Source organism: Tachyglossus aculeatus, chromosome X2 (assembly GCF_015852505.1).
Source record: "Tachyglossus aculeatus isolate mTacAcu1 chromosome X2, mTacAcu1.pri, whole genome shotgun sequence".
Taxonomy (NCBI): Eukaryota; Metazoa; Chordata; class Mammalia; order Monotremata; family Tachyglossidae; genus Tachyglossus; species Tachyglossus aculeatus.
Window position 1 is genome coordinate 5,542,180 of NC_052100.1, and position 11,307 is coordinate 5,553,486.

At 54.9% G+C, this 11,307-nt stretch overlaps 2 protein-coding genes across 3 annotated transcripts; one reads left to right on the forward strand and one right to left on the reverse strand.

Annotated features, from left to right (window-relative positions):
- The first annotated feature begins 1,382 nt into the window (after positions 1-1,382).
- Positions 1,383-6,145, forward strand: RMND5B (required for meiotic nuclear division 5 homolog B). 2 transcript variants are annotated; one of them, XM_038771506.1, is made up of 9 exons: positions 1,383-1,525; positions 2,103-2,248; positions 3,451-3,591; positions 4,063-4,163; positions 4,362-4,528; positions 4,653-4,818; positions 4,922-5,024; positions 5,684-5,838; positions 5,949-6,145. In XM_038771506.1, the coding sequence occupies exons 1-9, from the start codon at positions 1,387-1,389 to the stop codon at positions 6,010-6,012; spliced, it is 1,182 nt and encodes a 393-aa protein (XP_038627434.1). In that variant the 5' UTR covers positions 1,383-1,386; the 3' UTR covers positions 6,013-6,145. The 2 variants fall into 2 exon arrangements, with proteins under 2 accessions (XP_038627434.1, XP_038627435.1); XM_038771507.1 differs by lacking the exon at positions 5,949-6,145 and having other exon boundaries at positions 5,652-5,800.
- Positions 6,146-7,152: 1,007 nt separating this feature from the next.
- On the reverse strand, positions 7,153-11,082 carry NHP2 (NHP2 ribonucleoprotein). Its single transcript, XM_038771508.1, has 4 exons — positions 10,894-11,082; positions 9,756-9,825; positions 8,712-8,817; positions 7,153-7,440 (listed from the first exon to the last, which is right to left on the reverse strand). Exons 1-4 carry the CDS (start codon positions 11,069-11,071, stop codon positions 7,315-7,317), a joined length of 480 nt encoding a protein of 159 aa, XP_038627436.1. The 5' UTR covers positions 11,072-11,082; the 3' UTR covers positions 7,153-7,314.
- Between the last annotated feature and the right edge of the window lie 225 nt (positions 11,083-11,307).

The window sequence follows — 11,307 nt, forward strand, 5'->3', positions numbered from 1 at the left end:
CCTGCTTAGGCTGTGAGCACCAATGGGGACAGGGACTGCGTCCAACCTGGTTATCTTGTATCTACCCCCAGCACTTACTTCAGTGCTCGGCAGTTAATTAATCAATTAGTGGTATTTATTGAGCACTGTGATAAGCACTTGGAAAAGTACAATATAATAGAGTCGGTAGATGGGATCCCTGCCCACAAGGAGCTTACAGTCTATAAGGGGAGATAGATAGAGGGGAGTGGGGTGTAAGGATATGTACTGCAGAGGGTCGGGGGACAATCAAGTGCTTAAGGGGTGTTCATGCATTCAGTCATATTTATTGAGCACCTACTGTGTGCGGAGCACTGTACTAAGTGCTTGGGAAGTACAAGTTGGCAACATACTTAGGGGTACGGACCTAAGTGCGTAGGTGACACAGAAGGGAGGGTGACTAGGGTGGGAAACGGAGGGCGAATAAGGTAGGCAAGTGAGGGCTTAATCAGGGAAGGCCCCTTGGAGGAGGTGTGAGTTTAGAAAGGTGTGAAGGTAGGAAGTGTGACGGCCTGTTGGTTATGAAGGGGGAAGGAGTTCCAAACCAGAAGGAGGATGTGGGCAGGGGTTGGCGGTGAGATAGATGAGATTGGGGCACAGCGAGTAAGCTAGAGGAGTGAAGTTTGCGGGCCATGTTATAGTAGATCGGTGAGGTAGGTAGGGAGAGCTGATTGAGAGCCTTAAAGAGGGAGAGGCTCATAGTAAGCGCTTAGCAAATAACAGTAATTATAGTATTTGTTGAGCACTTACGATGTGCCAGGCACTGTACTTAGCGCTGTGGAGGATACAAGCCAAATCGGGCTGGAAACAGTCTCCGTCTCGCGTGGGGCTCTCAGTCTCAATCCCCATTTTACAGATGAGGAACTGAGGTCACACAACAATCAATCAATCCATCAGTCGTATTATTGAGCGCTTACTGTGTGCAGAGCACTGTACTAAGCGCTTGGGAAGCCCAAGTTGGCAACGTATAGGGACAGTCCCTACCCAACAGTGGGCTCACAGTCTAAAAGGGGGAGACGGAGAACAAAACCAAACATACTAACAAAATAAAATAAATAGAATAGATATGTACAAGTAAAATAAATAGAGTAATAAATATGTACAAACATATATACAGGGGCTGTGGGGAAGGGAAGGAGGTAAGATGGGGGGGATGGAGAGGGACAGACAAGTGGCAGAGCGCAGGATTAGAACCCATGACCTTCTGACTCCCGGGCCCCTGCTCTAGCCTCTGTGCCATGCTGCTTCCTCAAATACCACTGTTATTATTGTTGGAGGATGTGGAGGAGTGGGGAGCGGGGGGGTTTAAAAGGGAGCCTCCCTCCCTCAGTCCGACCCCTGCCGCTTCCCTCAGGTCAGGGCGGGAACATGGAGCAGTGCGCTTGTGTGGAGAGGGAACTCGACAAAGTGCTCCAGAAGTTCCTGACTTACGGACAGCACTGCGAGCAGAGCTTGGAGGAGCTGCTGCACTATGTGAGCCATCTGCGGGAAGACCTCACCAGCGCAGGTACCTCTCTTCCCCTGCCCTTCCTCCTCCTCCACCATCAGCTGTATTTATCAAGTATTCGGGGGAGTGCGATACAACCGAGTTGGCAGACCTCGTTCCCTGCCCACGAGAAGTCTGCAGAGGGGGAGACGGATAGTAATATAAATCGATAAATGATGGCCGTGTATTTAAGTGCCAGGCGGGCGGAGGGAGGGGTGAATAAGGGATCCAATTCAAGCGCAAGGGCGACCCAGAAGGGAGAGGGAGTAGAGGAAATAGTTGGGGAAGGTCTCTTGGAGATGTGAGTGTAATAAGGCTTTGAAGATAGGGAGAGCGGTGGTCTATCGGATGTGAAGGGGGCACGGGAGAGGGATCGGCGGGTGAGATTGATGAGATCATCTCCTCCTGCTCCAAACCCACTGGACTTCCCGAGGAGGCCGGTTTTTGGTTAACCTGGGAGCCGGACGTCACGACTTCTAAGGAGATGCCGCCAGCGGCACCTCCCTCTCGGGCCCGGCCCGGGGCGACTTGGCAGAGGGGGTTTTCCGGGTTCCTTCTGAAAAGGGGCCCAAGCCGACCCCGGGCCCGTTGGGGTTAGCCCTGCAGGGCACGCCCCTGTCGGCCACCCTCTCCCTGGTGATGTCTCAGTGCTGCCGGAAGGTCAAGGACACGGTGCAGAAGCTGGCTTCGGACCACAAGGACATTCACAGCAGCGTTTCCAGAGTAGGCAAAGCCATCGACAGGGTGAGTGGCCCCTTCCTAATAGGAAGAAGAGGAACAGGGGCATTTAAGCGCTTACTGGGCGCCAAGCGTTGGGACCAAGCCCCGATAATTGGATTGGATGCGGCCCCAGTCCCACATAGGGCTCACAGCCTAAGTAGGAGGGTATTGAATCCCTGTGTACCAGGTGAGGAGACTGAGGCCCAGAGAAGGGAAGTGACATACCCAAGGTCACCCAGCAGACAAGTGGTGCGGCCGGGATGAGGACCCAAGTCCTCTGTCTCCCAGTCCCGGGCTGTATCAGGTCCTGTTGCTTCTCTCTAGGATGGGGATTTGAGAAGTGGCTTTCTAATACTGCACTTGGGGCTGAAGGATGTAGACCAGGGCCGGACTGATCCGCTCCATATACGGGCCTTATCTGGGCCTTCTAGACTTACACATTGGTTTGGTTTTTAGAATACGAGCGGCAGAAGACCCAGGTTCTAAATGCAGCCTTGCCACTTGGGCTCATCACCTAACCCTTCTGGGCCTCAGTGTTGCCGCCTGTATAATGGGGTTAAGGTACCTTGCTCTCCCTTCCTCTTTTGAGACAGAGAGTTTCCCCATCTCATTACCTTGTTTCTGCCCCAGTCTTTTGCTCAGTGTCCTGGCCCAGAATGGTAAATACCCTGAGGATGAAGGTTATGTGTGGGAGAGGAAAATGTGAAATCCTCCCAACTCCTCTGGGCCTCAGTTTCCTCTTATTCTTGCTCTCTCCCCTTACGTAGACTGTGAGCCCCGTGGGGGACAGGGTCTGCGTCCTGCTTGATGGTCTTGTATCTACATATATCTTGTACATATCTATTACTCTGTTTATTTTACTTGTACCTACTTATATCTTGTACATATTTATTACTCTATTTTACTTGTACCTATTCTATTTTATTTTGTTAGTATGTGTGGTTTTGTTCTCTGTCTCCCCCTTCTAGACTGTGAGCCCACTGTTGGGTAGGGACTGTCTCTATATGTTGCCAGCTTGTACTTCCCAAGCGCTTAGTACAGTGCTCTGCACACAGTAAGCGCTCAATAAATACGATTGATTGATTGATTGATCTACCCCAGAGCGTCGTACAATGCTCAGTACAGAGTAAATGCTGAACAGATTACCCCTGTGGCCACGAATATTGTTATGACCGCAGCAGCGGAATGCATTTTTGACTTTTCCTGTCTTCCGGGCCGGCCGACAGAACTTTGACGCGGAAATCTGCGGCGTGGTGGCCGACACCGTGTGGGATTCCCGGGAGAAGCAGCAGCAGATCCTCCAGCTGGCCATCGTGGAGCACCTGTATCAGCAGGGAATGCTGACCGTGGCGGAGGAGTTGTGCCAGGTGCCCGGCCCCTTCCCCGGGCCACAGCAAGCGCTTGGCAGCAAAGAGGCGGCACTAGACGAACGATACCCACTGTGGTATTTATTGGGTGCTGACTCTGGGCCAAGCACTGAGTCGAATACAAGCTAGTGATATCAGACACAGTCCGTCCCACCTGGGGCTCCTGGTCTAATGGGGAGGGGAGATCGGTTATTTCATCCCCATTTCAGTGTTGGGGAAACTGAGGCCCAGAGAAGTGAAGCTGACTTGCCCCAGGTCCCACTGCAGGATGGTGTCGGAGCCGGGATTAGGGTCCTCTGACTCACAGGCCCGAGATCTTCCCTCCAGGGCCCCGGAGTGATTTCCTCTTTAGCGCTCACCCCTCCACGCTCCCATTTCTCCGTGATGAGTTTGTGAGAGGGTCAGGGGGTGCTGGTGGGGGGTCCCCACAGTCCGGGGCTCCGCCAGCATTGGATGTCTCGCTTCCCGCAGGAGTCGACCCTCAACGTCGACTTGGATTTCAAGCAGCCTTTCCTGGAGTTGAACCGGATCCTGGAAGCCTTGCATGAGCAGGACCTGCGGCCGGCGCTGGAGTAAGCGGGGTGGGCTCGGCGGGACGCGACGGCCCCCAGGCCCGCTGCCTCGGTTTCCCCCAGATTGGTTTGCGTCAGCCTCAGCCGGGAGCCTCCCCCTCTCTCCGTGCCGGCGCTCCCTCTCGCTACATGCCCCCTCTGCCGAGCTGAGCTCCCCACTACCGCCATCCCTTCAGCTCCCCTGTTCTTCCTCCCCAGCTGGGCCATCTCGAACAGACAGCGCCTCTTGGAACTCAACAGTTCCCTGGAATTCAAATTACATCGGCTGCACTTCATCCGGCTCCTGGCTGGCGGGCCCCAGAAGCAGCTAGAAGCCCTGAATTACGCCCGCCACTTCCAGCCCTTCGCCCGCCTCCACCAGCGCGGTGAGGAGCTCCCCGGGGCGGGGGTCCGGGCCCGGTGCCGGGGCGAGTTGGGGGAGGAAAAGGGGGCGACTCGCTCTCCTCCCGCCGGCTGAGTTTTTGGTGTTGTCGGGGGCGACCGGGGCAGAGATCCAGGTGATGATGGGCAGCCTGGTGTACCTGCGCCTGGGCATCGACAAGTCCCCGTACTGCCACCTCCTCGACGCCAGCCACTGGGCAGAGATCTGCGAGACCTTCAGCCGCGACGCGTGCACCCTGCTTGGGCTGTCGGTGGAGTCCCCCCTCAGCGTCAGGTAGGGCTGCGCCCCCGAACCCGGGGCAGGACAGGACGGTGGGGGCGGGAGGAGCCTGGCACTCAACCCCCTCCCCCCGGCCCTGCCTCCCTCTCCCGGCCAGCTTTGCCTCGGGCTGCGTGGCGCTGCCCGTGCTGATGAACATCAAGGCGGTGATTGAGCAGAGACAGTGCACCGGTGTCTGGAGCCACAAGGACGAGCTGCCGGTCAGTGCTTGGCTGGGTTCCACGGGCCGTGGGGGACAGCTGTCTCCGGGACCGAGGCTGGGGCGGATCTGGGGGAAAAGATTCCCGCTGAGGCCTACCTGAATCCGAGAAGCCCCCTTTTAGACTGTGAGCCCACTGTTGGGCAGGGACCATCTCTATATGTTGCCAATTTGTACTTCCCAAGCGCTTAGTACAGTGCTCTGCACACAGTAAGCGCTCAATAAATACGATTGATGATGATGATGATGAGAAGCCGCATGCCCCAGCGGTGAGGGTGTCAGACCGCTTGGCAGGAAATCCGGGTTCTGATCCTGCCTCCGCCACTCGCCTGCCTGTGAAGTAGTAGTCACTTCACTACTTTACCTCATCTGTAGAACGGGGATGAAGATTGTGAGCCCCATGTGTGACAGGAACTGTGTCCAGTCAGATTAGCTTGTATCTACCCCAGCGCTTAGAACAGTGCCTGACACATAGTAAGCGCTGGGGTAGATACAGATACCATCCTTGTTGTTATCATCTGGCGCTTGGCCTGTCAAATGAATACCGCAATGGTTGGTAAAGCGGGGGTGTTGAGGGGAGGACATTTCCTGCCCCTGGGAACAGAGGGTTGCCTCCGCCTGGTCCCAGACCGGGCCACCCCCGTCCGCTCCGTGTTCCAGATCGAGATTGAGCTGGGCATGAAGTGCTGGTACCACTCGGTGTTCGCCTGCCCCATCCTCCGCCAGCAAACGTCCGACTCCAACCCGCCCATCAAACTCATCTGCGGCCACGTCATCTCGCGCGACGCCCTCAACAAGCTCATCAATGGAGGAAAGTGAGTGCCCCTCTCTAGGAGCCTGCTTTCCCCCCGACCCTGGCCGCGCACCAGAGTCCCGGTTCGGATTCTGAAGCCGGCCCCCTCCCCTCGTCTTCTCCCCCTTTCAGGTTGAAGTGCCCCTACTGCCCCATGGAACAGAACCCAGCCGACGGCAAACGCATCATCTTCTGACCGGCGCTTCTGCCGGCAGCCCCCGCCCCTCCGAGAACTTCCTTCGCGGTCCAGTTTAGGGCGACCCGGCCCAGTCCTGCCACCCGCTCCACCATCAAAGGGTCGCCCAGGGCTAGCGTGGCGAGTGGAGGGGGTCGGCTCTCACGCCAAGTCCCGACTGCCGCAGGGCCTTTGTGGGGCTAGGAAGTGGGCAGCGTCTGAAACAACCCCCGGACCCACGTCCCCTCCCTACCCCGGTACACAGACTGTTCCTGTGTTATGTCACTTGGCAGAGGAGCAAAGACTTTAAACCAGCCCCGTCCTCCTGTCCCCCAACCTGCTCGCCATATCGCACCGCAGCCCATTTTGTCTAGACTTGGTCTTTCAGCCCTGGGCCTCCTGTCTGCCGCCCCCACCTCCGACTGGACAGCCTCAAGCAGACTTACCCATTTTTATCCTTGTAAATATCCCAAGCGGGGTTGAACAGACCCGTTTTATAACATTGAACAAATAAACCACTCTCCCCTCCCCGCCTCCCTAATTGTTCTACCTCCCCTTTCGCTCTCTGTTCCCAGGAGGCCGCCAGGCTGAAGAGGAAGAGAGTCCCCGGTGGAATCGGCTCCTGACAGGGCCGGGGGAGCCTCGCCTAAGGTCCCCGTGTCGGGAAAGAGCCCCATGCTTGTGTGACTTGCCCCCTCGAAGCCCGGCCCTGCCACTTTCAGACCGTCCCCTCCGATAGGACTGGGACCACCACTCGAGCAGGGAGCTGCCGGTCACGGACGTGGGACACCAAGGGAAAAGCGGCTCTGGAGAAGGCTCGCTCGTCTCCCCTGGGGCCAGGAAAAATGGGAGCGGAGGTGTGCGTTGGTGGTAAAGGCTGCAATTTTGCTTCACAAAGACCCCAGCCCCCTTTCTCAACAGGTTGCATGGAACTCCCTGCCTGTATCATATTGGGAGTGGATCTGGAGAGGGGCCCTTTCTGAGCCGGGGTTTTTTCAGGTGGTGAGCAGAAAGGCCAAAAGTTTCCATTTTCTGAGTCGAGTAGCACTTCAGTCCCAGCCTCTGCCTCCACCTCCTCTCCAAATGGAGGCTCCTGGCCTCCCCGGCAATGTCGCTACTCCAGAACCACCCAGCACAAAACAGCCTTCCACTACAGTGAGCTGAACTTCAGAATCTTCTTTATTTTGGGGCCCAGTCCCAAAGCGGTCCCCCTCAGCTCGGTGACGCCATATTGTCCCAGTCCAAGAAAGAAAATCCCGCTCCCTCAGCGATTCGCTTGGTGCCATTGGCGGCAAGCCCCTCGCCTCCGCCCGGATGGGTCCGTTACAGCGGGAGGGGAAGGGAGCCCACTTCTTGCAAGCATTCGTCGTACGCCTCCTGGTAGTCCTCGTGGGGCTTGATCATGATCACGCACGTCGGGCGCTTGGAACCGGCCGCGGCTCCCAAATCCTGGACGAAAGAAGGCGGGGGTGGAAAAGGACGGTCAAGGAGAGCCTACCTCACCAAAAAAGCAGCCAGCTCTGGCTCTTGTTTCAGATTGTTGCCTTACTTCAACACTCCCTGCACCCCTTCCCGACCCGAAAGAATAATAATAATAATAATTTTGGTATTTAAGCGCTTACTATGTGCCTGCCAAGCACTGTTCCAAGCCCAATGTCACACAGCTAATAAGTGGCGGAGCCGGGATTAGAACCCCCGACCTCTGACTCCCAAGCCTGGGCTCTTTCCACTGAGCCATGCTGCTTCTCTCAGTGGTGACAGCTCTGCTGCTTGTTAGCTGTGTGACTTTGGGCAAGTCACTTAACTTCTCTGTGCCTCAGTTACTGCATCTGTAAAATGGGGATTAAGACTGAGCCCCACATGGGACAACCTGATCACCTTGTATCCTCCCCAGCGCTTAGAACAGTGCTTTGCACATAGTAAGCACTTGAATACCATCATCATTATTATTATTAAGGCCTGAATGAGACCTCAGTCTGCCTCCCTGCAACTTATAATTATGGTATTTGTTAAGCGCTTACAGTGTGCCAGGCACTGTACTAAGTGCTGGGTTGGATAAAAGCAAATCGGGTAAGGACACGGTCCCTGTCCCATGTAGGGTTCACAGTCTCAATCCCCATTTTACAAACGAGGTACCTGAAGAACAGAGAAGTAGAGTGACTTGTCCAAGGTCACACAGCAGACCAGAGGTGTGCGCCGGCAGAGGTGGGATTAGAACCCATGACCTTCTGACTCCCAGGCCTGCTCTATTCACCAGCAGGGCCTTTTGCCCCACCGGGAAGGGCCAAGGGTCATCCGTGGACGCCGAGATCACCGTGCCCACCCATTGTGGAAACACGAAATAGAAGCAGTCTTCCCCTCGGCCCAGCCCCCAGCCGCCTCCACCAATCTCCACCCGTAACTGTGGCTGTCAGACCTGTCCTCTATTTCTCATCAGTCAGCTTTCTCTCCACAAGAGTTGTGCTCCAACTCCGTGACTTTAAGCCCAGGGGCAGGGGGGCAAGGTTGACAGCTACAGGCTCCCACCCAAGAAGAGCTTCGGGAAGGAGCGGTAAATCATCAGCGTTCCAGCTGCCCGCAAGCCTAGCAACTCCTCTGGTTCCCTCCCCTCAGCCATCTCCCAGTGATGGTTCCCTCCTTCAAATGTCACAGCAAACGCCAGGTCAGACTGCTGCTTGCCTGTGTCGCTCACATCCAGGAAGCTCAGGGCCCCGTCTTACCGTTTTGGAGGGGACGTAGGCATAGGGCAGGCTCCGATCCTCACACATGACAGGGAGGTGACAGTACACCTCGATGGGCAGAGTGTCGCCGGCCAGAACCATGATCCTGAAATGAAATCGACTGCTGTCGTTTCTACTTCACAATCCCCCAATGGAATTTATTGAGGGCTTACTCGATGTAGAGCTCTGGGCTTGGGAGGGATCAGTAGATTTTAACAGACCCAATCCCTGCCCTTAATTAGGAGGGATCAGTAGATTTTAACAGACCCAATCCCTGCCCTTAAGGAGTTACAATCTAAGGGGGGAGACAGATGCTAAAATAGACTTCAGGCAGGGGGAAGCAACAGAGTTTAAAGATACGGATTTAAGTGCTATTGTAGGGTGGTGTCCAAGTGCTTAGATGTTGGGAAAGTCTGAGGAACTGGCAATATCAATCATTTACCTAATGGTATTGAACACGTACTGTGTGCCCTGTACTAAGTGCTTGGGAAAGGCAGATGGGGCGGGGGGGGGGGGGGTAGAGAATATGATGGAGATATGAGAGATGTCAAGGAAGGCCTTAATCAGTGCTATTTATAGAGAGTGTAAGTTGGTAGACACGTTCCCTGCCCTTAAGAAGCTTTAAGTCTGGAAGGGGAGACGGACAATATAAATAAGTTGGGTGAGTACCAAGTGCTTTCAGGGAACGGGTTTGGTGACAATATGTGGGTTGAATTGAGGATAATCCCAAGGTTATGGATTTGTTGGAGGAGAGTGTTGTTACCTAGTGATGGGAAAGATTCACACAGTAAGCGCGTTAACACAATTATTATTGTATTACCGGTGAAATGCTTTGCAGGAAGGAATTAGGGGGAAAGTTGCTTTATAGGTTCCTATTCCCCTCCCTAACTTGAAAGGATTGTTGTCTGTGGCACATCAATTTAGGAAATCAAGCTTTCTGAAAGTTAAGAGAATTGCAGCTGAACCAAACTGGGCAAGGGAGATACGGATGGGGCGGACTGGGGGGGGTGGGGGGGACCCATGGCCCGAGTTGCCAGTTCTTACCCCTTTTCGCCTTTGTTGATGAATTTCTGAACTTCCTTGACCCCCCGCCGGATCTGCTTCTGCTTCACGGCTGAAACAAGGGAGAGTCGGTCTCGGGGGCCCAGATTCCCTCCCCAGCCTTGTTTAGGGGACCCGCTGGCGCTGCCCCCTGGGATTCCCACTGATTTCCATGCGTCTGGAAGTCTCACACCTCCTTGTCAGTGTCCGGCCACCCCAAGTCCCCTGGACTCTGGAATTCTTGGCGTGTTGCCCAGCCCACCCCCAACCAGGGTCTTCCTAACCTTGCATGCCCTCCTGCCTCCTCTCTCTGAATCACCTCCTACCCCATATCAATCAATCAATCGTACTCATTGCGCTTTTTACTTTGTGCAGAGCCCGGGACTAAGTGCTTGGGAAAGTACAGGTGCAGGAGTAGCATGGCCTACAGGGAAAATAATGATGGTATTTGTTAAGCGCTTACTATGTGCCAAGTACTGTTCCAAGCGCTGGGGTAGATGCAACTTATCATTCATTCAATCGTATTTATTGAGCAATTACTGTGTGCAGGGCACTGTACTATGCGCTTGGGAAGTACAAGTTGGCAACATATAGAGACAGTCCCTACCCAACAGTGGGCTCATAGTCTAAAAGGGGGAGACAGAGAACAAAACCAAACATACGAACAAAATAAGATAAACAGAATAGTTATGTACAAGTAAAATAAATAAATAAATAAAAAATAAATAAATAAATAGAGAAGCAGCGTGGCTCGGTGCAAAAGAGCCCGGGCTTTGGAGTCAGAGGTCATGGGTTCAAACCCCAGCTCCGCCACTTGTCAGCTGTGTGACTTTGGGCAAGTCATTTTACTTCTCTGTGCCTCAGTGACCTCATCTGTAAAATGGGGGCGAAGACTGGGAGCCCCACGTGGGACAACCTGATCACCTTGTAATCAATCAACCGTATTTAGTGAGCCTTTACTATGTGCAGAGCACCGTACTAAGCGCTTGGGAAGTACAAATCGGCAACATATAACCTTGTAACCTCCCCCAGCGCTTAGAACAGTGCTTTGCACAGAGTAAGCGCTTAATAAATGCCACTATTATTATAGTAATTATAAATACGATTGATTGATTGACAAGGACTCGTCCCCCCAGCTCACCTTTCTTGATGCATTTGTAGAGTTTCCGCGTGAGGCGGCGGGAGGCGAGCGGTTGGGCGATGGGATTTAAGTTCCCGAGCAGCTCCTGGTACGTGCGCTCCCCACCGGGAGTGTCCGGCGGCAACGGCGCCGCCTCCTCCTCCGCGCAGGCCTCGGGGTCCCGCTTGATCTTGGTCATCCCGGCGCCGCCGCCGCCGCCGCACGTGGCCCCGCGACCCCCGAAACAACTTCCGGGTCACGCCGCCGCCCGCCTCCCAGCCAATCGGAAGCGGGGGAGAGGCGAGGCCCCGCCCACCACGCACCAGCCAATCGCGGAGGGCAGGCAAGTCCCCGCCCACCCCCTCTCAGCCAATCCCGGGCGCTAAACTGAGGGGGCGGGGCTTGAGGGGAAGCTTTAAGGGAGATGGGCGGGGC